This window comes from Rattus norvegicus, chromosome 6, assembly GCF_021556685.1.
Source record: "Rattus norvegicus strain SHRSP/BbbUtx chromosome 6, alternate assembly SHRSP_T2T, whole genome shotgun sequence".
NCBI classification, from domain to species: domain Eukaryota; kingdom Metazoa; phylum Chordata; class Mammalia; order Rodentia; family Muridae; genus Rattus; species Rattus norvegicus.
The window spans coordinates 126,016,374-126,044,154 of NC_141539.1; the positions used below are offsets into that span (position 1 = coordinate 126,016,374).

At 40.7% G+C, this 27,781-nt stretch overlaps 1 protein-coding gene and 1 long non-coding RNA gene across 7 annotated transcripts in view; one reads left to right on the forward strand and one right to left on the reverse strand.

Annotated features, from left to right (window-relative positions):
• The window catches only part of Rps6ka5 (ribosomal protein S6 kinase A5), a 171,194-nt gene that overhangs the window by 96,585 nt on the left and 46,828 nt on the right, over positions 1-27,781 (reverse strand). The window contains exons 2-3 of one of the 4 annotated variants that reach the window (XM_087553427.1): positions 23,225-23,316; positions 20,508-20,579 (exon numbers count right to left, since the gene is read on the reverse strand). The exons of 1 other annotated variant lie outside the window; for it this stretch is intronic. Coding sequence is in view for 1 of the 3 variants with exons in the window: in NM_001395592.1 (NP_001382521.1) it covers positions 20,508-20,579 (72 nt within the window). In the remaining 2 variants the exon portion in view is untranslated. 4 annotated transcript variants of the gene reach the window in all.
• The window catches only part of Pcgf5l1 (polycomb group ring finger 5 like 1), a 44,354-nt gene that overhangs the window by 11,423 nt on the left and 5,150 nt on the right, over positions 1-27,781 (forward strand). The window contains exon 4 of one of the 3 annotated variants that reach the window (XR_015623305.1): positions 25,252-25,458. The exons of the other annotated variants lie outside the window; for them this stretch is intronic. This is a non-coding gene — a long non-coding RNA (polycomb group ring finger 5 like 1). The remainder of the gene's footprint in view (positions 1-25,251; positions 25,459-27,781) is intronic. 3 annotated transcript variants of the gene reach the window in all.

Sequence of the window (27,781 nt, forward strand, 5' to 3'; positions counted from 1 at the left end):
GGGGTCAAGGACACCACATCAAGACCAACAGAATCAACTAACCTGGACCCATGGAGGCTCACAGAAACTAAACCAACCAAAGACTATGCATGGGCTGGACCTAGGCCTCCTACACATTCGTAGCAGATGTGAAGGTTGGTCTTCATGTGGGCCCCCAAACAGTTGGAGCAAGGGCTATCTCTGACCCTGTTGTCTACCTATGGATCCCCTTCCCCTAGCTGGGCTGCCTTGTCTGGCCTTAGTGGGAGAGGACATACTTAGTCCTGCTTCGACTTGGTGTGCCAGGACAGGTTGGTACCCATGGGGTATCCTCCCCCTTCTCTGAGAAGGGGAAGGGGAAAGGGAAGAAGGAGCATGTAAGGGTGGGACTGAGAGGAGAGGGAGGAGGGAATCTTGGATTGGGATGTAAAGTGAATAAATTTTTTAAAAAGGAAAACAAGAGAGGAAATAAGAATATTCTTGTAGTCCACCTATACATGTATAAATTCTCCATGTGTTGAATACTTAGTTGCTAACTAATGGCTCTATTCTGGGAGGTGGTAGGGACTATCTGGAAGAAGTTTGCAGGTTATGATTACCTGGTTCCTTATTCTTTGCTTCCTTTTGCTATCAGGAGATTGGTCTCTGTCACGTGTTTGTTCAACCATGATGCTCTAACTCCCCCACAAAGGCCCAAAAATCAGCAAAGGCAAGGACTAGGGAATCAACTAAGCCCCCAAACCGCAGAAACTGTAAGCCAAGCAAACAACTGCTCCCTTACATTGTTTAGGAGATATTTTAGTCACAGCTACAGAAAGTTAAGTAACAAAGGGACAATCAAATGTAGTTGAAGGCATGTAAACTTTTAATTTTTATTCACATGCATTATTTTGAGTGAAGCATTCACAGGTCATAAAAGGTTAAGGGTCATAGTTCAGAAAGTCTCTGGCTTATGTCCTTCCTTAAGTCACTCAGCCTGTGCATGCTACTCTCACTGGGATTTCAATGTGAAAACCACCCTGAGACCCATTTCCTGTCACTCAATTTCTCTAATGCTCTTTAAAACTATACACTGCACAAACCTCTTATTATTTAAGCTCATATCAAACTACTGCTTTTTTTGAACAGCAGAAATTCTAAGTGACTTGCACTTAGAATTCCCAAGACTGGCATCTGTCTCTAAGTGCACTGCATAATCAACACCTGTGCTACTTCCCTCCTGCTTTCCACCTGTCACAGACACTTGCTGCCCTACAGGAGCATACATTTTGTATATGCTGTTCTGTAGTTGCACTATCATTAAATATTACATAAACCACAGAAAGTGAATATAAAAAAATAGGCTGATTGTTCTGAACAGATAGTTAAAAGTAAGACACTTAAAAAAAGAAACTTCTAAAATATTAGTTGTAGGTGAAACGACGGAAAGGCCAGAACAAAACTAAATCCAAGACACCTCTGTAGTTGGATTACTTCAAACACATCTAAGCTCTCATTACACTTGAAATAACCTGAAGCTGTTACTTTCAGATGAATCAGTACAAGCATGACTCTTCAGCCAATTAAACCATTATGAGCCAGTTCTCAAAATCATAGGCCTACAGCTAAATGTTGGCAGCAGATGTGTTTGGGTAAATCTTAAGTGAAAAGAGTTCCAAGACATGCACAGAACTATCCTTCTTTAATGACTCCAGCCTTTTTGACTAACTGCAAGTCTCAATCGTGTCAAACAAGAGCCTGTCTACTAACTAAAGGATCACACTATTGCTGAAATGCAATCCCCTCCTCAGTTGGATTATTAGAATCTTTTAAACAGAGCAGGCACAACCACCTTTCAAGTTAGGTTTCCTAGCTTGCCTCATCCATGACCTGATAAATACATATTTTGTGCTGTCAACTAACTTTAAAAAAACACCCTCTGCGTTCATACATTCACAATGTCTATTCCACATTGACACTGACAGCACCTTTAGCAGAGCCCAGAAGTTCTGAGTTAGCTGGCTCGTGCCTCTCCCCGATCCTTCCCACCCTGACACTGGCCGACTTCTGAAGATGCTGCTTCAGTCCTTTTCTGACTTCCCAGGCAAGCACAGCTCTTCTTATTTAGTACTCTTATAACCCAAGGCATTCCTTTCACAAAAATGATCATAAATGTCTTTTTACATTTAATTCTATAATTACTTCATTGACTTTTCACTACTCGATGAAATAACAAAATCCCAGATGAGATATGACTTTATTTACTTTCTCATTAGCAAATAGCTCTGGAACTCACACATGACAGATAGAAATGCAATGCTAAGTTCAGGGGGAGTGGGAAAGAACACGAGAGAAAGAACTGTCCAGAGTGTTACCGAAGTATCTGTTAATGACTTTGACTTAAAGTTAAAACTGGGTCTTTAATAGAAGAATCTTGTGATTTAATCTGTAGGACAGAGCAATGGCTGGCCAATTCCCTTTTGGGAAGGGTAATGGACTATCATGAAGTAATCTTTAATTCTGGTGTTAAATCTGAGTTCCTGCTACATTCTATGATGAAAGTGAGTTCAGGAAACTTCACTGCTACCATTGTAGAACCAGAAAATATCATGACACAGTGATATCGAATGTAGCCTCTGCTTATAATCTGCCACAACTGTAATCACAAGGTCTGGCCACACACCCTTCTCACATGCTGTTCAACTTGGAAAAGAGATGCTTTTCCACAAACAAGGGCCTGGCACAAGCTCCACCTCTAAGTCTCATCCACCCACCCATGCCCACCTGCTTCCCTGCTGTCCTGCTGCTCTTAGGCTGCTGTGGTAAAGATATCCTGAGACCACAGCGGAGGAAGAGAGAAAGGTTCATGCTGGCTCACATGTCAAAGCAGTCCATCATGGTGGGGAAGCAAGGCAGCAGGAGCCTGAAGCAGCTGACCACCTTGCACTCACACCCACCTCTCAGATTATCAAGTAGATTATCAAGTAGAAAATTAGTGCTGACTGTTACACCTCTTGACCTTGGTCCTTCAACACAGCAGGACTGGAGGCAAAAAAGAAATACAGTCCTTGAACTGAAATTTTCAGATGTCACCTTTAAAAATTAGGATCCTTACTGGATAGCTTCATTCTCTCCTGCATGTACACAGCAAGTTAACAGGGCAGTGACACATCAGAACCACTGTAAAATCACTGCTGCTGGAAAGGATGTTTACACAAGTGGCTTCACATCAGTGTTACTGCAGTACAGTTTGTACAAAGAAGCAAGGTTCAGCTAAAAAAAAATTCAACCAATTTTGTACTTCTAAAGACTCATGGGGAGAATCCAGTAAGACTTTAGAGCTACAAACCCCTTACACTGTGCATCCTAGAAAAGGTCTAAAACCTACTCTGCAGCACCACAGCTGAGTTGGTAAAGAAAAGCTTTAGGAACCAGAAGCCCACCGAGATGCCTCAGCAGGATGGGTGTTTACCACCAACCCTGGGGGCTGGAGCTCAATCCTTGGGGCCTACAAGATAGGAGGAGAAAAGTGAGTCCTTCAAGTTGTCTCTAGCTTAGACAGTGGGTGCCATGGCGTGCATTTACCTACCCCACCACCACCACACACAGATTAATATAACAAAAAATTTAAATGCTTTAGTGATTTGAGGTTTAACCTGTCACTTTTACACTTCTCTTACGGTTATTATCTACGTGGGAGGAGCATGCACAGGTCTTGATGTGTGTGTAGAGGTCAGAGGGTGATTTGCAGCTTCAGTTCTCTCTTCCAGCATGTGGTTCCTGAAGATTGAACTTGGGCTTGCAGGAACTGCCTCTATGCTGTGCAGCCCTTCCCGTCACCTTTATAATAATTATTTTTATTTAATCTTATGTAGATGGGTGTTTTGCCTGCAATTATGTCTGTGTATCCTATGTGTGCCTGATGCCCATGGAGGCCAGAGGAGGGCTCCAGATTCCTTGGAAAGGAGTTATAGATGGGTGTGAGCCAACATGTGAGTGCTAAGAATTAAACCTAGATCCTGGAAAAGCAGCAAGAGTTCTTAACTGCTGAACTCTCTCTCCAGCCCCTCTGTCACTTAAAAAACAAACAAACAAAAAACTGTATGTAGTGTTTCCAAGAGTCTCTTTGTTTTGCCAAAGATGCCATTCTCGTTATTTAATGTTCATGATATAGAAGCCATTTGCTAACTTCAGTTCTTGTTAAAAGTCTGTCCATTAGTGTTTGTATAAACATTGTGCTGTGTATTGGTAGTGAATGATTGTATCAATGTAGTAGGTCTTCAAAGCACTGAGAAGTCAAAGTAAGGGGTTGGGGATTTAGCTCAGTGGTAGAGCGATTGCCTAGCAAGCACAAGGTCCCCAGCTCCGGAAAAAAAAGAAAGAGAAGTCAAAGTAATATCAAGCACACTAAAATCAATTCATGAAACTTCCATTTCCTCTTTTTATACACACACATGTATGTGTGTGTGTATCTGAATGTGAATAAATCTGAGCCCAAGGGAGGAAGGAGGGAGGAGAGGCAGGGAAGACGTGAAGAAGAAGTCTAGTGTCAGACTATACTGATTTACAGCCTAGATCTGTATCTGTAGTCTACTAAATGTGATGTTAGAAAATATTTAATATACCTGTCTCTCAGCTTTCACTTGGATTAGAAGCAACTCTCATATTATATAGTCTGGAAATTAAGTAAGTTACATAGGAGAGGACTTAGCAGATTAAAAACCAGTGTTAACTATTAGTGAAAAAATTATGTGTATGGACAAAATAATACTGAGTTTCAACACAAAAATATACTTACTTCTTGCTATATAGATCACACCAAAAAATAAACGACAACAAAAAACAACCAACCAAACAAACAAACAAACACAACTTGAAAGTCTCATCAAGTCCCCAAAACAAACCAGGGTATTGCCACTACTGTTGGGTATTCATAATTAGATGCTAAGACCCTCTGCTGAAGGTACCACATGCTTTGGTCATAGGATAGAAAGAAATCAAGCTGGAACTATGCTGGAACTGTGCCATCCCTGCTGTCCAGCCCTGTTGGTGTCAGAAAGTGCTATGCTGGCTGCTGGGAGTGGAGGCTGTCACCAACAGTATTAGTTAGCTGTGGACCTTGCATGCTAACACTACGGTACTGACCAAGTCAATTACAGGGATATCCAAACACTTTCCGGCTGCATTTGAGGCACACTACACACATCTGGTATTACAAACGTGGTCAAAAGCCCCACAGCTGAAGAAGTCACAGGACCTAGTGTAGAAGCTCCTGCTATTTATTGCTTTGCTAAATGAACATCAAAGTGACTTCTAAATATTTATGTCCATGACCAAATTCAGTACTATTTTCAGCCTTGGTCAGAGAAGTTTTTATTTTACAGTGCCTGGTAAATACTGTAGGGATCATTAATTGGTCAGTGTGCTGAAAATAAGTGACTGGTGAATGCTCAGCTATAAATAAACATTGATATTACCACCTCTAAAACAGGACATTATGGAAACGAGAACAGAAAGAATGTTAAGGGCCAGAAGGAGTACTGTGGAATGCAGACTTCCTGGTGTCTATCACATGGTCTTCACACTCTCGATTCATGGCAGATATGATTATCTGAACAAGACTGGACTTATCAACATCTTGCCAAAGAGAAAGGGAGGAACTCATGAGGCCCCCAAGTTCCCTCCCTGAGGATCTAAAGACAGCTAATGATTACTAGGGGAAGCTGACACATTTTCTTCAGCTAGTGAAGCCACAAATAAGGTGCTATTTCTTGTACTTGGTCCCAAATAATTTGAAAATTCAAAGAGTCTTTGTCCAAGTGAAAGAGAAGGAGAGGGAGGGAGGGGGAGAAAGAAATTGGGGGAAAAAAAAAGAAACCAGTATGTTTTACTCTGAGCTTTAATAAGATCCTTTGGGAATCAATTCCATGGATAAGTTTTTCCAAGTTAAAGCTAGAAAAAAATAATCCATGTATTTGATTCCCAAAGGATCTTATTAAAAAGAAGCTTCCAATGAGAAGCAAGAAATCAAAAATGGCATATTCATAAATAACATTCACATGTTCTTAATAATCAAGATATTTTAACTGCTATAGTTGATGAGCATTTGCAAGGATGCAGATGAGAGCCATGAGCCCCAGTCCCTAGCTTGGTGCAGGAGCTACCTTGATTTCTAATGAGATACCAGTTCCTATCTACATGCCCCATTTTCTATTTCTATCTCACCTTCATCCAACCAGCCTTCAGTCAGCAAATAACACGGGCACTGAAAGCCTGCTTCCCTCTTGCTGACAGAGCCTGGTAAGGCCATCCCCTGAGAGGCTTTGCCAGCACCTGACCAATACAGATGCAGATACTCACAGCCAACCATCAGACTGAGCCTGAGGACCCCAATGGAAGAGCTAGGGGGAGACTAAAAGAACTGAAGGGAATTGTAACCCCATAGGAAGAACAGTATCAACTATCTAATGGGACTAGCCAGAGCTCCTAAGGACTAAACCAAAGAGTACACACGGAGGGAGCCAGAACTCCAGATACATATGTAGCAGAGGATGCCTTATCTGACATCAGTGGGAGGGGGGTGATGCCCCAGCATAGGGGGATGCTAGAGGGGTGAGGCAGGAGTGGGTGAGTGGGTAGAGAGCACCCTCATAGAGGCAAAGGGTAGGAGGAGGGGGAACAAGATGGGGGGTTGTGGAGGGATAATCGGGAAGGGGGATATCATTGGAAATGTAAATGAGTAAAATGGTTAATAAATAAAAAGTCTGCTTCCTCTTTCTGATCCATGAGTTCAAGCTAAATGTAGACTATTAAGACACAAGCTTGCTTGGGCTCATCCCATCCACCACTCTTCTCTCACTCTTGCTCTCCTGAAGCACTCTCAGAGTAAACCTATATACTCAAACCCCACCCTGGGTTCTCTGCAGCTACGGTGATTTCCTATGGCATCAATAACAAAAATTGTTAGTTATACTGCAGAGGCAAGGTATTTCCATACTTTTCATATGGTACAAAACACATCATAAACAACCTCTAGGAATTACATACACACTGTAGGTTTACTATGCACGCACGCACACACACACACACACACACACACACACACACACACACACACACACACAGCATATCCTGATGGAGTTTTCAGAATCTGGGGCCACTGGGTTAAGACATAGTACAGAGTACATTATGTAGGTGGCTCACTGAATTTAGGGTAAGCAACCCAAAAACAGTCTACCACATATATCATTACTTCCACAGTACAACTGGTAAGATCTGTTGGTGGTTAATTGATATCCACATAAGAAAAAAAGAATTTTTTAAGGAGAGCCCCAGGGAAGGGGATAGGAAGAGATGGTCCTGCTCACTAGACATTACTGGGGATGAAGTCTAGCTTCCACACTTAGCCTCATTTCAAGGTTTCACAAACCTTATTATTACATGAAGGTCTGTTTCATTATATTGTGAGCTTTCAGTATAATGTATCTTTAAAAAAAAAATCAACTACTATATTCCCAGCACCCCAAACAATTAATGCCAATGAATGAGTCTAACAAGTAACAGGAGTGAACCGAAAATTTTCAGTTAGAAAAATTGTATGATCTGATTTGTGCTCTAGAAAAGTAAGTCTCACTTGCTATGGACAATGGACTATCAAGAGACAACTTGACCCCAAGTGCTGTGGTGACTCTAGGTCCCTGTCTCTGAACTCCCTCTAAGGTTCACATGTCAGTACTGGGAAGAAAAAGAGATGCTTCCTGGCGCAAGAGAACCGGGGAGCTGAATGTATCAGGTGATCTGAGCATTTCAGGCTCCTGTGTGTGTGTGTGTGTGTGTGTGTGTGTGTGTGTGTGTGTGTGTGTGTACAATATTTTATAAATGAAATGCTTGTAAGTTGAAAAATTTTTAAGGTTTATTTATTTTATGTATTTTATGTACACTGTAGCTGTCTTCAGACACACCAGAAGAGGGCATCAGATCCCATTACAGATGGTTGTGAGCCACCATGTACACACACACACACACACACACACACACACACACACACATATGTAACATAGAATGTGTCTGCTAGTCCACAACACACCCTTGGAGATTGCACTGTACTTCACAACTCCAACTGTTGAATAGTTAGGAAAAAAAGATAAAGAATGCATTCTTTTCATTTGACATGTTATTCTTAAGGCAACATTCAAACCAATGTCTTAAAAATGCTAATAAAATTTCAACTTGGGCTGGAGAGATGGCTCAGTGGTTAAGAGCACCCGACTGCTCTTCCAGAGGTCCTGAGTGCAATTCCCAGCAACCACATGGTGGCTCACAACCATCTGTAATGGGATCTGATGCCCTCTTCTGGTGTGTCTGAAGGCAGCTACAGTGTACATAAAATACATAAAATAAATAAACCTTAAAAATTTTTCAACTTACAAGCATTTCATTTATAAAATATTGTTCACAGTTGAATTTTATTAGAAATACTACTTGAGTAAAAATGCTAGCAAAGTAAGCAATTATATGAAATAACTAATAACGTCTCCTGAAATGGAAGATCTAAATAATTTTATTTTTCCAACTTGGAATACAATGTCCCTATGTATTTGTGACTCCATAACTAACCTCTGAGAAATGACAGGCACTCTACCACCCTATTGCACACACAGCCTAAGGGCCATGTTTCAGACTTCAGGAACAGCTAGAGGAGAAGACAATAAGAGAAGAGTACAATTTATCTCAGTTTCTAGATTGTGAAAGTAATCAGCAGATTAGTGACAGACTAAAGAAATCTCAAAAAGAAATGGGGCTGGGGATTTAGCTCAGTGGTAGAGCGCTTACCTAGGAAGCGCAAGGCCCTGGGTTCGGTCCCCAGCTCCGAAAAAAAAAAAGAACCAAAAAAAAAAAAAAAGAAATAAATCAACCCTCCAAGTAAAGATTTAAGAATATCACATGAATTTAAATGTAAGATTTAAAAAAAAAATGAAACAGTAGAACTTGGACCAGTCTTATAGAGCAGGCCTATAGTACACATACTCAGTCAGATCCCAAGTTCAAGGTCACCTTAGACTAAACACTGACTTCAAGGCCAGCCTGTGTAACTCAGTGAGCTCGTACCTCAAAGCAGAAAGTTAAAAGAAGGCTGGTAGTGTAGCTCGGGGGTGCAGCAGCTGTCTACCATGCACAAGATCCCTAGGTTCAATCAGCAGGAAAAGAACAAAATAGCAGACCCTCTGAATGTTCAAACATTCAGCAATACCACATTTAAGCTATCTGATGAACAGAATTGTTCTAGTTCAGAATATATATAAATTAATTTGTAAGAAAGGAGTTTTACTTCCCAAGAAAAACCTTATATGACACATAAAGACACATGATGAAGTTCTTCTATTATTCTAAGTGGTGCTGGAAAAATTATCTTTTTGAAAAGGTAATAAAACGGAAAGATTAGTGGTGAAATTTTGAATAAAAATTGATTTTATTATATTCATAATGAAAGTGTCCACCTACTCCATTTAGTCATCAAAACTTTGATTTTAAATTCAGAAATGTCTATAATGACATTTCTTAAGAGCCCCACTGTTAGAGAAAGAGTGAAAGGCAGCATCTGCGGCTAACAAAAGACCCAGTAAGGCAGCAAAAGAACATGAAACGGAGATGGATGGACAAGTTCAACAGGACAATGACACACTTCCTCACCCTGAGAGCCTGCCAGGCCTGTGAGCAAAATACCCAAAGGCAAGGGGGACACTAGTCAATGATCAGATGTGCTCACAGAAGCCCTGGGTATGTTTCTGCAAACACTAGACAAGAGTCCCACATGTGAAATGGCTTCTGGTTTCTCCTCTTGCACTCCCCTGGCATGCTGTGGGAATCAAGGTATTAGTATCCTGAGGAAATGAGTGGGAGGAAAGAACCTCTTTCTATTCTGAGTTCGTAAAACTTAGAATTATCTTTAAGACCTGGTAATAACTTGTTCTTAAAACTGTACCAAGCAGCTTCCCACTGGGAAGCTTTTTACTTACTGACCACTTTGATGGTTATAGGACCATGTAGATTTTCTAGTCTCGTTTTTGATGTAAGTTTGGTAATTTGTTTGTTTAAGACAGGGTTTCTCTACTGTCTTAGAACAAGATATGTAGACCAGGCTGGCCTCACTCACACTCCGAGATCCAACTGCCTCTGCCTCCAGAGTGCTAGGATTAAGGGAGTGCGCTACCACACCCAGCAGTTTGATAATTTATACACTTAAGATTCACATGCACTATATAGCTTATAGCTCACAGACCATGAGTTCCTGCCACCTCTGAAATCATAATTTAATCACACAAATGAGACGTTGTGGTTTTATAAAGTAATACTGCTTATATTTCATTTCCTCTTAATCCTTTTGTATCTCAGAAACTCTCCAGGCACAGTTCTTCTTGCCCCTAATAGCTCATTCTTTACAAAGTTTTCGTGAGGAACTATTGGTGCAAAACATATCCAGTGTTTGTATGTTTAAAGTGTCTATTTGGGACTGGAAAGACAGCTCAGTGTACAGTGTTTGCTGTCCCAAGTATGGGGATCTGGACTCAACCCCAGAACTTACATAAAAAAGCAAAGCATGGTTACATGCAGCACGTTTGTTCTGGGAAGGCAGAGAGGAAATTCCTGGGGCTTGCTAGCCAGCCAGCCTCCTTCCTTAGTGAGTCCCTCCACACCAGCAAGAGATCTGCCTCAAAACACATGTGGGCTGGAGCTAAGGAGCTACAACACACACACACCTACATGCTCACACACACATGTTCATGTGCATGCACATACATACATACATGCATACATACATACATAATCTATTTTGTCCAGAACAGTTCAGCTACAGACATAATTCTAGATGGACAGTCATTTCACTGTAGAATCTGCAAAGATCTTTCTATGGCTCCTGTTGAAGACCATGATTATGATTGAGTTAAACTGATTATGGCCCACACAATCCACTGACCGAACCTCCTGAGGCTGGTGGAGATCAGGAAGCCCGTGGGGATCTGACCTAGGTTCTCTGCAGATATGTTATTGATGAGTAGCTTGGGTTCTTGTAGGAATCCTAACAGTGGGAAGGGAGATGGCTCTGACTCTTGCCTACTTTTCTCCTAACTGGGTTGCCCCATCCAGCCTTGAAATGATGTTATGTGTCTGGTCTTATCAAAGCTTGATACACCATGTTTGGTTGATGTCCCTGGGAGGTCTACTCTTTTCTAAGGGGAAGCAGAGGGGAATGGGAGGGAGGGGGTGAGAGAGGGGAGGAGAAACTGTGGTCGGGATGTAATATATGAGAAAAAAATTTTAAAAGAAAAATAACAATCATTATTTTCAAAAAGTATCTCATTGCTGTTTTTGGGATATCTCTAAGCCCTTATGTTCAACCGGCTTCCTTATTTATTTACAGAAGAATTTCTTTTTACTTGTCTGCTGAGGATTTACTTTGTTTCCTAATTCTCAGAATACTCAGCTGTCATCCTTTGAACAGGTCTCTCCTCATTCTGTTATCCCTCCTGTGACTCTTGGACAGACAATTGTTACATCTTTGCTTGAACCCCACTTTTCATATACGTTCATTTCCCACCATTATATAATCTGCATCTTTTTCTCAAGTCTGTCTTCCAAATCATTCATTCTCTTTACCTTTATCTCACCTTCAAGTTAACAATTTAGTTTTTATCCTTTGAATAATTTTTTCCATTTATAATTGTAGTACTGGTTAAATAATTAGTATTCTGCTGATCTATACCTTAAAGAGTCCTTTAGAAAATTTATTTAAATGTATGTGTGTGGGGGAACAGAGGTTGTGTGAGTGTGTCTGTCCATTTGTACATAAGAGTCCAGAGAGGGTATAAATCCCCTGGAGCTGGGAGTACAGACAGTTTGGGACCCAATGTAGGTGCTAGGAACTGAACTTGGGTACAATGAGAGATGAAAATATGCATAGTAGTTTTCCTTAGCATGTCTTGTTCATTGACTCATTCTTTTTTATTTTCTCTCTTTTGATATAGCTTAAGCTGACCCTGAAATCGTAGTCTTCCTCTCCTCATTTCCCAAGTGCCAGAGAGTATGTTTTCCTTTTAAAAAGATTTATGCATATGAGTATTCTGCCTGCACGTCCATATTTATATGTACTGTGTGGCCTTGTACCCAAGGAAATCAGAAGGGGGCATCTCTGCAAGTGCAGGTATGGATGGTGGTAAGCCACCATAAGAAATGCTGGGGACTAAACCTGGGCCCTCTGTAAGAGGACAAGAACTGCTGAGCCATCTCTCCAAACCTACTTCTGTTCTTATTACTACAGTCAAAAACCTCTGAGATGTTGACGAAAAAATATAGCTCCAAGTCATCTGAAAGAATAACTTTTGTTCTTGCTGATGTTTTCATTTGTTTGTTGTCTGTCTTTTGAGACAGGGTCCTATCTATGTAACCCTGGCTGCCCTGCAATTAATTATGTAGACCAGGCTAGTGTTGAACTCAGAGATCTACCGTACCCTGCTCCCCAAGTGTTGGAATTAAAAGTGTACACCACCATACCATGCTTAAAAAACAGCTTTAGTACTACACTATTGTATTGCATAGTAACCACAGTTAAAGATAATAGTGTGTTGTCTATTCAATATTGCTACCACATCTTCTATAAAAGGTGAACATGTTAGACTATTATCTTTAGTAAGTCTGTGCACAATGTATAAATAAATGAAAACATTATATTCTATCCCATAAAAATACATTTTCCAACTGAAATGAGTTACTAAAATAACCATAAGCATTTACATCAGGCCTCAAATCTAAAATAAATAACCTGTATCTATGTTGCTTTGTTATTTCCATTCTCTCCAGCCTATTGCCTTGTTCCTGGATGTCTGCAATGGTTATAGTACTATCTTTACCTATAGAACTTTCTCTAGAACTTCCTTTAATATCTATGTAAAGGCTTGAAAGATGGTTCAGTCTGTAAAGTGCCCACAAGCAGAAAGCCTAAGTTCAAATCCCCAAACATATAAAATCTGGGTGCAGCAGCACTGGTCTGCATCCTCAGTGCAGGGGGCAAAAATAGGCTCATTGGGGAGAGCATAGTTGAAGTTCCAGGCTTAGCAAGAGGTTGGTTTAGAAAAAAAAAAGGAAAGGAAAAGAAAGAAAAAGTGAGAATGGTTGGAAGGCATCTCATGGCAACTAATGGCTGGCACACACAGGCACACACCTGTGCACATACCCACACAAATGCACAGACACTCCTCTACATAGAAAGGGATGTGCGAAGAGTGCATTCCTCCTGAGAGGATTAATGTTTTCTTTTTCTATAAAATACTAAGTTGGATTCCTGTATGACTTTAGCTATTACATAGCATATATTGTGGAGACTGCTCTAGCTGAGCATGCTCAGAGGACTTGCATTTCTCGAGCCAATGCTGAGCCAGAAAGTTTCTTTTTCACCCTTTGGCAGGCTGATTTTTTTCTTCTTTTAATGAGCAGTGGTATCTCTCCTGTGCCTTAGATATATCTACCATACCAAGCATGCAAATTGCAAATGTAAGAACTAGTTCACTTTCCTGGAGACTTCCCAGCAAAACTTCTGTCTTCAGGGAGCTTGTTTAGTTCTTTACATCCTTGCTCCCATTTACTCTTCTGAGTCTAAGGGTCTTCCTTATTCTTGTCAGTTAACCTATGCAGTCAGTGGCAGACCTAGTTTTTAAAATATATTTTATCTGGCACTTTGGGAATTTAATAAAAGGGGTTTTCAGAACATCTTAGCTGTCATCTAACCTAAAAGAGAAAATAAAGTATCTCTTCATTTCTGCTAGAACATTCCGCCATATATAAAACTGCCATATCAAGAAACAGAATTAATTTTACAAGCCTTGCTACATGCTAAAAAATGTGACATGAAGACTAATATTTCATCTCCATAGAATGTTTTTAAAAGTTCAGTAGATGTCAGAAGTCATCTATTACCACTGACTTAAGTGTCAGGTAGCTTTATCCATATCTGGAATAAAACGTGACCTCGGTATAAAGGTTTTCCTGCAAGTTTCTTTTTGAAGTAACTGGTATACTTCTACTGAAGTAAGATGGAAAGTAACTGAACTGATGAAAGCAGAGGTTAAGCTATGTAAACAGTTTCTTTTGGCTAATTATGCTAATTATGCTAACTCCTGCTTTTACTAAAGAGCTTAACAAAGGCTGACATTTCCAACACTTTAATATGGAAAAATATCTAAATTCTTTTCCAAAACATAATCTCTAAAATACAAAGTAGTCTACTTTCAAATACTCAAGGATCACTACAGAAGTCCTATAACACGAAGCAAATAAACTCGTATTTATTCCTCCAGTATTTACTGGGAAGCTATATGTGCAAGGCATGACAAATTAACCAGAGGTTAATATGAGGGGGATGGATGGATGCTGTGGCCTATGGGCTCTTTTACTGAGCCTGGCTACACTTCTGAGAGACTGCTCAGCTGGCTACTGGGCAATCCTGCATCGTATCCATCTTAATGTGCTCAAGGTGAATTACCAAACGGTCACCTGCATCAAAACCGAAGGGAAGTTTAGAGAAGTTTAGACAAGTTGAGGACTTTGACTCACACTACCCTGCACAGACTTCTTTGTGCATCAAGCATTAGAAGGAGCTGAGAGATGGCTGTCAAACATTTTAGTGCATGTGTGTGTTGCACACATTAAGGTCAGAAGACAACGTTCAGTTCTCTTTCCACACATGTATTCAGGTGGTCATCTTGGCAGCAAGTACCTTTATCCACCAAGCCATCTCGCTGGCCTCAGTCACTTTTTAAACTGCTAATGGGTTCCAGCTTTTACTAATACCAGGAGGTGAGCTGTGCTTAGAAAATTCCAACATTTTTTAAAAGCTTTTGCCTTCTGAAAAAGGTTGAAAAGCATGAAGGATTGGTATGAAATTTCACCAAATTGTGATGTACACCTCATCTTTATGATATCCATGTAACTGCTTGAAGAATAAGTACATTTTTCCTAAGAACTATAGGGAGTAAGAACTATTTGCAGATGCTGCCTGTTGGTAAGTTGCTCTGTTTGAAGTAGTGCTAATGACCTATGAGATCGATTAGATTCATCTGAAACCTAAGAATTCTGTGCCTGTGAGTTATAATGCAGTGTGTTCTGTGTCAAGTACAACATGAAATAATACTATTTTATTCTTTAAATAAGTTTGCTATAAGTCTAAAAGTTATAAGGAATTAATTATCTTGTAATTTAGGCAAGAAAAAAATGGTTCTCACTGTATTTTTTTCTCCATCTTTATTAAATTGGGTATTTCTTATTTACATTTCAATTGTTATCCTTTCCTGGTTTCAAGGTCAACATCCCCCTAGCCCCTCCCCCTCCCCTTCTATATGGGTGTTCCCCTCCCCATCCTCCCCCCATTACCACCCTCCCCGAAACAATCCCGTTCACTGGGGGTTCAGTCTTGGCAGGATCAAGGGCTTCCCCTTCCACTGGTGCTCTTACTAGGCTATTCATTGCTACCTATGAGGTTGGAGCCCAGGGTCAGTCCAAGTATAGTCTTTGGGTAGTGGCTTAGTCCCTGGAAGCTCTGGTTGGTTGACATTGTTGTTCATATGGGGTCTCAAGCCCCTTCAAGCTCTTTCAGTCCTTTCTCTGAATCCTTCAACGGGGGTCCCATTCTCAGTTCCATGGTTTGCTGCTGGCATTCGCCTCTGTGTTTGCTGTATTCTGGCTGTGTCTCTCGGGAGAGATCTACATCCGGTTCCTGTCAGCCTGTACTTCAAAGTTTACTAAAGACATTCTCCTGACATTGTCCTAACTGTCCCATATGTTAGTTGGCATGTTCCTTGGTGTATTTTGGAGTTGATCCCTGAATCTCTTAGATGGTTAGGGCTTAGGAATTAATTTAAAGGTGCCTGAATACATGGTACTACAGTTTGAATAAGCAGTGTCCCCACCTGGTCCCCAAATTATGAGACTGTTTTGTAAGGTTTAGGACCATTAAAAGATGAGGTCCAGCGGAAAGACATGAGTCCCTGGGGGATGGATCCTGAGGATCATAGTCTCTCCTAAGTATCTGGCAAAGCACTTGCTCCCTACTTTCTTCTCCAAAAAGATGTAAGCAGGCTGCCTGTCTCATGCTCCTGCCACCATGAACACCATTATGCCTTCTCACCATGATACAATTAAGTAAAATAAACCTTCCTCCCTCTACCTAATAATCTGCCAGGTAACTGATCAGAGCCACAGGAAAGTCATGACTACAAATGGCGAATAGAGACTGAGACAACTTTTATGGAATAATAATGTTTCCTAGTGATGAGTTGATTAAGCTTAATCATCAAGATAAAACACTCAGTTTAAACCAAGCAGCACTGATGTTCATGTTACCCAAAAGGAAATCTACTAATTATTATTTTTTAAACATATGAAGCTCTATAAAACTCATCAACCTTAGAGTACTCATTAAATAATAGTTAATGAATGCAAAGAGGTTAGAAAACTAGCAGTGTTAGATGAGTGAAGTTTCAGTATTTTACTATGAGTGAGTATTTTTTAAATTTCCATCTTAGTTCTCATGGAGGAAGTAAATGGATATCTCTGAGTTTGAGGCCAGCCAGGTCTACAATGGCAAGTTCCAAGCCAGCAAAGGATTAAAAACAAAAAAGCAGATGATCGTGATAGGAAATTATAGTTAAGAAAAAATCTCTATATTAAGATCTTTGTATTAAGTATTATATAGTGGACTTCACTTATGAAATATTTTCGTTTTCCTGCAAATAAAATAAAGGCAGTGATGAATGGGGAGATATTTATCCAAAGCCTATGTTCCTGAAATAGCAATAAATAGGAAAAAGGTGTGCCAGGGCTACTGAATTCCTGTAACTTAGGCCCCAGCATCGGTCTGTGCCTTCCATTTAAAGATGGCCACACTGGGTTTATCCTGGGGTGCCAAGGGTTTGGGATGTTGGGTTTCAGGTATCAGCAAATGAGCAGGTAAACATCAACTACACATGAATAGACAGAGGCCACAGCCATCTGGGAGTCCGACAAGTTCCCAGTGTCTCCTTGGCTGTGAGTCAGACGAATGGGCCGTGGGCTAAGTACCGGGGAGAACTATCCTGGGGCAATGTCCAGCTTCCCTTCACCCGCAATGGGAGAGCTCCTGGTTGCTCTGCTGGCAAACTCTGGCATAGCTGAGAACCTTTGCAAAACATCAATATGCTACAAACTCTCCAACAACATGGACGAAAAGTGAAATTTATACTTGTAATATTTTTCTGCCTCAGATTTCTGATTTACGAATCGTTAAACTCAACCTTCAGTGAACAAACAGAACCACTGTCACATCAAAGACAACTTAAAACTGAGAAAATTTAGGAAGAAATTTACATAATCTTTATGCAAAATATTTAAAATTATGCATGACTTTTTGTAAAACAACTGAAAAATGGACAATAAGTCCACTAATACAATTTAATCACTTGGCCAGGCAACAAAAACTATTGATGGCTTTTTCCTTGAAGATTAACCTAAGTGATTTTACAGGTAGTAGAATGATAAAAATTAGATAACGAATGTTGACAAGGATGTGAAAAACCTGGGACCCTTACACAGTGTTCACGAGAATATAAATGGTGCAGACATTTTGGGAAACAGTCTAGCAGCTCCTCAAGAACTTAAACAGAGTTGCTATTTAAACTGGCACTCTTCTCCTAGGAATATACCCAAGAAACGGAAACCTAGGTTGACATGAAATTCTGAGTCTGATATTCACAGCACTCAAGTTTACAATTCTCAGATAAAGAGTGGGAATAGGGGCTGGGGATTTAGCTCAGTGGTAGAGCGCTTACCTAGGAAGCGCAAGGCCCTGGGTTCGGTCCCCAGCTCCGAAAAAAAGAACAAAAAAAAAAAAAGTGGGAATAACTCCAATGATCACTGTCCTAGTCTCACTCCTGCTATGATAAAATACACTACCAAAAAGCTACTTAGGGAAAGGGGCTAATCGCAGCTGACAGTTGCATTCTATCATAGCAGGGCAGTCAGGGCAAGAATGACCAACAGCTAGTCCCACACACCCATGGTCAAAGCAGACAGCAATAGACACATGCTTTTGCTTGCTTATTTCAATGTCTCCACTTTTAAAACAGTTCAGGAACCTCTACTAGGAAATGGTGCCACACACACTGGGCCTGGTCTTCCCACATCAATTAACTTAAGACAACAGACAGCCCACCACCAACCTAAGGCAGATAATGAATGCACTGTTGAGACTCTCGGTCCAGGGGATGACAGGTTTTATCAAGTTGACAAGTAAAGCTAACCTTCACTGTCATGAGCTGATAAGCAGATGAGGGAACTGTGGTAGAGTCCTACAATGAACTCCTGGGCCACAAAGGGAAAGAAGTGCTACCCGCTACAACGTGCTTCAACCCAGAGAGCATTACACTGCATCAAAGAGGCAGTCACCCAAATCCACATAGTATACGAGTCTACTCATAGAAATGTCCAGAATAACGTGCTTCAACCCAGAGAACATTGCACTGCATCTAAAGGCCAGTCACCCAAATCCACATAGTATACGAGTGGATTTGTCCGGAGTAACTTAGTGGTTGTTAGGGACAGAGAGGATGGTAAGCTTACAAAGTAACAGCTAAAGGATTTGAGGTTAAGTAAAAAAGCTCTGAAACCGACTGTGGCTATGGCTGTGCAGCTCTAAATACACTGACGCGCACACTGCATACTTTACATGGGTAAAGCGCATGGTACATGAACCCTATTTCAATTAAGCTGTCACCAAAAGGAAACTATGAAAACACAACACACTCTGCAAGCAGAACTCGACCTGAAAGGTTTTTGACAATATGTTGCAAACACTATTTTTAAGGGAGCCATTTGCCATGGCTTTGGACTTGCTTTTGGACTTTGAGTAGATAGGTACCTTTGAAACAGGAAACGAAGTTAGGGATAACCAACATCACTTTGATATTTCAAAAAGCACTCTTTCTTGTGGATCAGGTAAGGTAGAGCTAATTTTGTTCCTGAAAAATATACTTCTATAAACGATCCAGAGGTGAGCGGGCTCTGATTTAACACAGACCCTTTCAGGTATCAGAGCCTTAGCTGGTAGGACTACACCGCCAGGCCTGTTCACTGGTACTTATAAAGGCTCTATACCGTATGCTAAATAACTACAGATGGCTATAAAACCTTCGTATGACAGGTCCCAAGGCACGAAAGCTCACCACTGAATTAACTAAAGAGAATTTGTTCATGTGAATACAAACCTAGGAGACACCAGAGCAAGGGAAGCGATGATAGAAGCCAGGTTTCTCTCCTGCTGGTGGAGCAACGTCCTACCAGACCCGAAAAATCTATAAAGGCAGGTGCTTAACCTGCGAAGTTAAACTTCAAAGGGAAAGAAAAATGGTCTGTCCTCTAAGGCCTTGCCTCTCCTTCCATGGAAGTGTCCACAGTCTGCTAAGGACAGGACAGGGCTGAGAGTGTCTTCAACAGGACCTGAGAGAGGAGAATAAGAACAGCAAGCTCTCCTGGCTGCGGTAGCTGCAGAGCAGGACATTCCGGGGCCAGGACAGGCCCTCAGTGCATGGCTTAGCTTGTGAACTAAGCAGAGAGGAGCGACAGTGGGGCACTGCACTGCACAGCTCTTCTGAGTACAGGGTCTGCATGCGATGCCTGCAAGACCAGCCCGACTTCTGAGCAACAGTTGAGGCAGAGAATTTTCAAACACACGGGAAACAATAAAGCCCAAAATACAAGGTCACCCAGGCATCATGTCATGTTACTGTTTCAGGATACATCCCAGAGGTTTTCCTCCATGTGAATACAAGTAGGCATTAATATAATTGTTTTTATGATATAATTGTACAGAGTATATTCTCCTCTGTGACTGTTTTTAATTTATGACCTGGAAAAGCGTTCTAAAATGTTAATGAATACAGATCATTTCAATCTTACATAGACGAAGGAATATAAATAGAACTAGGCTTCAATTAGCCAAACTCTTAAGTGTTGGGGTAATGAAGGGAAGGATCCTGACTTATTCACATCACAATGATGTGCTCTGAATTATAAGTCAATCAACATAAATCACTTTATAAGGTGCTGGCATATAATAAGCTTTCTACATATGCTAGACTTCTAAAGACTAATTTATATTCTCAGCACAGAAGATTAAAAAGGCTTTCTTTGTCGCCGGCTTGTTTGTGGGATAAGGTCTTCTTTATATAGCTCAGGCTAGCCTGAGACTCTGTTAATGCTGCCCTGGCTTATATAGCTCAGGCTAGCCTGAGACTCTGTTAATGCTGCCCTGGCTTATATAGCTCAGGCTAGCCTGAGACTCTGTTAATGCTGCCCTGGTATCTCACACACTGGGACTGAACCAGGCAAAAGAGAGTCTTTACTTCTCTTACTGGACTCCTCATGCTTCTAAAACTGTCAACGATTTCTGCATGAAGGATATCAATCCTATGTCACAGAATAACAAGTATTTGTTGTTCTTTAAAAAGGGGAATAAACCTGAGATTTACCTCCAGTTCCTAGGACCTTCAGCAGCTCAAAATTTTCAATTCCCACCTTCTCTGCATGTCCTGTTAAGTTGGCTAAAGAGAAAAGAAAGAAAGAAAATTAAAAGGGTTGGCAACAAGAGAAGTCACTGGGGACTTCTGGGAGTATCAGAAAGTTGTTTCTTAACCTGGGCTTTTTATATGTAATTACTTGTTAAATTGTATGGTTGTATTTTGTATCTTAATTTTAATAAAACCACTGGGTGGTGGCACAAGCATTTAATCTCAGCATTGAGGGTGGGAGATGGGGAGAACACAGATGGATCTCTGAGTTTGAGGCCAACCTGATCTACAGAGTGAGTTCTAGGATAGGCAGGGCTACATAGAAAAACCTCGTCTCAAAGAAGAAAAAAGAAAAGAAAAGAAAAGAAAAGAAAAAAGAAAAGAAAAGAGAGGAGAGGAGAGGAGAGGAGAGGAGAGGAGAGGAGAGGAGAGGAGAGGAGAGGAAAGGAAAGGAAAGGAAAGGAAAGGAAAGGAAAGGAAAGGAAGAAAGAGAAATGCTTTTCTTAAAAGTGTAGTGACTAGACATTATTTGCACCATAGGTTACATCAACATTAAGTCTAAAAATAAACAAAAGTTATAATACAGAGTTAGATTTGTAGTGAAAACTGTATAGATCGATAAGTGTTTATTTACATAACAAATACTAAGTGTGTGACGACCATACTACATCCTGGGCTACATTCTAGTTCCATTTGTGTCACTAAGGATATGGGCATGAGCTATGTGCACACACTCTCAGTCCCCCTTCTGAAGTGAGTACAGTAGCTAGAAAACTGTAAGATTCCTGTCTGTTCTACAATTTTAGCAGTGGCTTAAATATACACTCTTCAAAACATACTCTCTCCTGAATAAGCAAAAGAAGGATGTGTTCAAAGTGAGCATTTCTCATAGTGTTTCCGCTGGGTTCTAGTCCTGTCTAATTACATGTGAAAAGGCTGTTTGGAGAAAAGTGGGGAATAAGATACTCTGGTAGGAAAAAAAAAAGAAAAATGGTTGGCTTTAGCAGAGTTAAATGGCTTCTTTCCCATAGGACCTCACAGATCTTGTACTTCAAGGCTGAGATACTGCATTTTTTAAACTTATTGAACAAAGTATTCTTTATAATAATGCCTATGGATATTATGTGAACTAGCTTTCTGTAGAATTAGTCAATAATGTTTGATCCAACTACTAGATCTACCACCAAAATGCTGTGCCCCCTTCAACGAGTTACTTCTTCATGTGTCAGTTCCCAATAATATAAGATAGGGACAACTAACAACAGCCACAAACTCTATGCCTATAGCACACTAACCAGTGTCTACAATCTAATGTGAAAGCATTCAAAAGGTAAGGTGGACTGACGGCTGAATATAAACAGCTATGTAAGCCAGATAAAACAAAGACAGAATGCAGATTGAGTATAAAGGCTGTTCAGCATACAAACCTTTCAAAATGTCTAATAACAAAAAATAGAATGAGACCTACCTCACAGGATTGTAATGAGGACTGAATGAGTCAAATCTTATAGAGTAAATTCAAAGAATAATTGATGTATACAAGTCAAGTATTTATAAATAAACTTTGAGACTATAACTGGTTTCAGACCTGGGGACAAGGGACTGAGGCGCATATTTTACATACCAAAGTAGACCTGGCCTCCAGGTTCTCCCAGCATCCCTCAGTCCCTCCCTGGCATACCCTGCCCCCAACCCTGAACTCTCCAGCCCAGGGACTGGGCCGCCCTTCCCCCAGAGGTTCTTCCCTATATAATCAAAATATTTTGGTCTCCCAGTGCTCTCCTTTTCTCTCTCTTCCTCTTCCTCTTCCCCCTCCTCCTCCTCTCTCTATGCACACACCCTTTCTATTTCTCTTCCCACCTTCTCTCCCCATAGTGACTTCCCTGACCCTGGTTCTTGGGACCAGTGAACTTGCCCAAGAGCAGCTTCCCAATAAACCTGCATTCAATATAACCTAATCTGGCTTGAATTGGCTCATTTCACAGAGGGAGAAATAACATCAATAACTTTAAGAAAATTTGGCTCAAGTACAAAATTTTAGAGTTACAAGTTTGAGGCAGTAAGTAATTTTAATATTTTGTCAAAGTTTAACTAGATTTATATTTTAGATTAAGTTTTTAATTATTTTTTTAAAGATTTATTCATTTATTATATATAAGTACACTGTAGCTGTCTTCAGATACACCAGAAGAGGGCATCGGATCTCTTTACAGATGGTTGTGAGCCACCATGTGGTTGCTGGGAATTGAACTCAGGACCTCTGGAAGAGCAGTCGGTGCTCTTAACCACTGAGCCATCTCTCCAGCTCCCTTTAATTATTTTAATATAAAAATTTTAAAGGGATCAGTAAGTCTTAAGCAGATCAATGGGTCCAACCAGCTCACCATGACTAAGGTTTCTGTTTGGGGTATGTTTGAATGAAAAAGGCCTCCACAGGGTCATATATTTGCATGATTAGCCCCCCGCTGCTGAACTGTTTGGACAAGATTAGGGAGCATGGCCTTACTGGAAAAGTACTGGAGAAAGCTGCCTCTGTGGGCTTTGCGGTTCTGACAGCCCACATTAGGCCTAGTGTCTGCAGCCCACTCCCTCACTTCCGTGCCTGCGTCCTGTGGTCAGGAGGTAGAGCTCTCAGTTACTGCTCCAGCACCATGTTTTTGCCATGATGATGAACTCACCATATAAAGTTGTAGGCAAGACCCCAATTAAATGCTTTCTTTGATAAGTGTTGCCTTGGTCACGGTGTCTCTTCACAGCAACAGAACAACAACTAAGACAGGGAACAGGATTTTTTTTAAAGAAGCAAATAGTAATGTTGTATTACAATATAATAGATTCTGAAACAAACACATACTCAAACATGTGAGTCTAAATAGTTCTCACTTCTATGCTATTGTTTGTCAGTACAATTAAAGCCTTTGAACACAAAGCGCTAAAAATAAACTGTATTTTCTTCTTAATTAAATTGTTAGCCTCAAGAACAAGATCTCAAACTTCCAAATAATACTATCACTATTTGAATAAGACTTGAAATATTTACAGATTTTATTTCACCTCAGAGGTGAAATAAACATTACCAACTCCTAACTGTCTTCTATATCTGTGAGACAGTCACAAGGCTTAGTAAGCCCAAACCATGTTGCTCAGATGAGCTTTAGGCTGGGACCAAGACACCAGAGCCCCAGCATGGCTGCAGCAGTTACAACTGTGCTCTGTCCTTTCTCCCACCACAAAGGAGATGGTACTTTATTGTGGCTGTGGTTCTAAGAGGATAGTAAGTGTAGCCTCTATTCCTTCTCCGACTCAGAGTATGCCTCCAGCACATTCCTTTCCTAGTCCTCCCCACAGGTAAGAGAGGTAAGCCTGTTTAAGCCCAAAATTCTGAAATAAAACTCAAAATTACAGTCTTCAATACATGAGTGGGGGTAGGTAGAGTTACTATGTTTTTTTTTTTTTCCCCCGGAGCTGGGGACCTAACCCAGGGCCTTGCGCTTCCTAGGTAAGCGCTCTACCACTGAGCTAAATCCCCAGCCCCTAGAGTTACTATGTTAATAAGATCAGCTGCTGACTGAGACAGCCACAGATACTTACACCCAACTAGTCCCAGACCCCTGAGATCTCTGACACTGAGCCACCAACCAGGCAGCATACACAAGCTGTCCCAACCCCCAGCCCTGACACATATAGGGCAGGGGACTGCCTGGTCAGGCCTCAGTGGGAGAAGACTTGCCTAACCTCAAAAGACTTAAGGCTCCAGGTAGTGGGAAGGCCTGGGGATTGGGGGCGGTGGGGTGGGATAAGGAACTGTGGGAGGGCAGACAGGGGGAAGGACAACAACTAGACTGTAAAAAAATAAATAAATAAAAGGAATTTAAAAAAAGATCAGCTACTACACAGGTCTTCTCTTTTTACATTTATTAGTTACTTACTGACTTATGTGTATGTGTTGTGGCATGTATGTGACAATTACAACATATCATTTGGTAACCAGGTCTCCTTTTTACCATGTAGGTCCCATGATCAAACAGGTTCTCAGTGACTGCAGCAAAAACCTTTACCTGTTAATCCATTTCCCTGCCCCATTTGAGGAGTTTTGACTCATTTCCAGCATGGCCTGACTTCTTAGAGAAGGTTCTCTTGTTCTTCTTCCTCAGGGTGTATGAACACAACAAAGCAGATGTAGTTGTCCTGATACTATGTTTTGACCAGTTTGTTTGTTTGTTTGTTTGTTTGTTTGTTTGAAAGAGGATAACAGGATGAATATGTTCACAATATACTACATACATCTAAAAATTGTCAAAAATTAAAAAGAATTTTCTAAATGAGATGGGAAAGAATCTGTTCTTTTCTTGCTCTGCTTTCTGCCACGTGGGAAAGCGGTCGCTGGGGACTGCAGCTGACAAGGTCTGATCCAGGGCACTTCAGTCCCCACAAGGCAGTCAAGGCTGGTTATTGAACGTGTTGTTGTTACTGGGGAACATATTTTGGTTTTAGACACAGTCACTTTACATAAACTCACTTTATGTAGTTCAGGTAGGCCTAAAATTATGTAATTCAGCTAGCTTCAAGTCAGCAGCAAGTCTGCTTGGGCACATCAGTACTGTGACATAAGCCCCCATCCCCAACTTGTAGGTCAATGGTATTTTTATTGCAGAAGCTTGAATAAGACAACTGGAGTTCACTAACTGTTTTCTCTCCCTTCAAGCACTATAAGCCACACGCCTAGACAGGTTGGTCCTGAGATTGTGACTAGACAGAGCTGGTCAGGAAGGAGAAAGCCACACTTGGGTTATAAGCCTAAAACTTCCTGTTAGTTCATATAATTGCTCTATACTGACAAGCTGGAAGCACACACAGCAATTGCGAGGATGGTACGCTGACTCCCAGCAGCACTGCTGCTGTGCACAGACGGGTCCCTTGTGGCTCTTGAGGGCTAAAAGTAGCCTGGAAGATCAGAGTCTGGTCATTTCTGGTTGTAACAGCAAAATGACACCAAACCATTCCTTAGCCTAAACCCTAAAAGAGTTGACTCCTTCCCTCACATACACCCCCTTATGAAACTCAACAATTTTTTTAAAAAAGTGCATCAACAGACTTAAAAACATAAACTGGAGCTAGCCAGTTAGTACACAGGAGTGTGAGCTTCATCAGATTTTCAGAGCTGGGACTGAATGTGGTACCCACCGTAGGTAAGCATTTAAATATTAGTAAAGCTGGATTAAAATATTTTAAATTTCTCTAAGGTCTCCTACAAGCCTATCTCTATTGTTAATTAACTGAATCAGAGGCAGAAGGATCTCAAGTTCAAATCCAGCCTGGTCTACAAAATGAATTCCAGGCCAGGTGGGGCTACTTAGTGAGACCCTACCTAAAAACACATAAATAGAATTTTCTGAATGAAAACTCCTAAAATACATTCTTTTTTTTTTTTTTAAGATTTACCTACTTATTATATATACAGTGTTCTGCCTGCATGTATGCCTGTGGGTCAGAGGAGGGTACCAGATCCCATTACAGATGGTTGTGAGCCACCGTGTGGTTGCTGGGAATTGAATTCAGGGCCTCTGGAAGAGCAGTCAGTGCTCTTAACCACTGAGCCATCTCTCCAGCCCCCTAAAATACACTCTGATCACAGTTTCCTCTCCTCCAGTCTCCTCCCAGACATCCCTCACCCCAATCCATGTCTGGCTTGAACTTGTGTTATCCCTGTGAATGCTGCCAGTGTCTGTGTGTGTACCAGTCTCTGGGTGTCCCGTCAGTCTTACTGCTACTGGAAGATACTGTGTCCTTGTGTCTTGCATCCTCTCTTACAATCTTTCTGCTTCTACTCCCATGTCGCGCCCTGCATTTATAGGTTTTTTTAAAGTAATACATTACTTAGCTTAATCTAAATATTACTTAGAAAAAGAGATGAGTAAACAATTTCAAGGCTTTCCCAAAACAAGTCTAACTAAATACTTTTATCATCAAAACATGCTGAGAATCCTTTACTTCTTGATTAGCATTATTTTCTTAAAACGCATGTTCTTCGGTTCAGTAAATGGAATTTAACTACTCTCTTCACAGACACATCAAATGATGCTTTTTAAATGTCAAAACTCAAACTATCACTAAAATGATTCACTTTTAAAACAGTTTGATTTATTAACAAGTCATAAAGAAAAAACTGTCATTACATAATAGGTTTAAAAGAATTAGTTTCTAAGCAAGATGTGATATATGTCTATAGCCCGAACACTGGGGAGTTGAGGCAGGAGGATTGCAATTTTGAAACTGTCCTGGGCTACAAAATGAAATCCTGTCTCCAAGGGAGAGAGAAAAAGAGAAAATTAGTTCCTTACACCGTCATTTGACTCTTTCAGCCCTGTCTGTATTTGATAAATATATACTAATACTAGTACACACGCAGTTTGGGAAACTATGACTGCCCTATCTTTTCAATCCGTCTTGTAGTAAAATCCACGTAACAGAAAATTCACTTAGTCACTGTAAGTGTGCGAGTCACTGTTACAGACCACGTTCACTCTGCTGTGCGGCCGCCAGCGGAGCTTCCATCTCCTGACGCTGAAAGGCCTGCGGTCAGTAAGCAGCGACTCCTCCACCCCGCTGCCCTGACAACCAATACTGCACCTTCTGTGTCTGTGATTTTACTAAGCATAAAGTCCCTAAATTTCATCCATGTTAAAGCATGTATCAACTTTTTCTTCCTCTTAAAACTAAGCAGTGTATCACTGTATGTACACACTACATTTGCTTGTAAAGTTATCTGCCAGTAGACACATGGGTTGCTTTCCAATTATTAGCGAACATGGATACTGCTTTTAAACATTATATAGACAGAAATCTTAGAGAAAGTGGATGTGCAACTGGTAATTCTGTGTTTGACTTCTCTTTTTAGGAATTTCCATGTTGTTTTCCATCAAGGCTGTAACATAGCTTTTAGATTCCCAGCAATACTGCACAAGTCAATTTCTCCATGACTAACCAGCATTTGCTATTTTATTTTATTTATATAGCCATCCTGGTAGCTATAAGATCAAAACTGATGTAATTTAAAAAAAAACTTTCGCCCCATATTTAAATAATTTTTATTATCCAGGATCACTGCTTAACCAAACAAGATACTATTGAATAGGTTTAAAGTACACCTTGCAGTTTGAGAGATGGGCCAGCAGTTGAGAACATGTGCTGCTCTTAAAAGGACCCAAGTCTGGTTCTCAACATCCTTGAGCTTA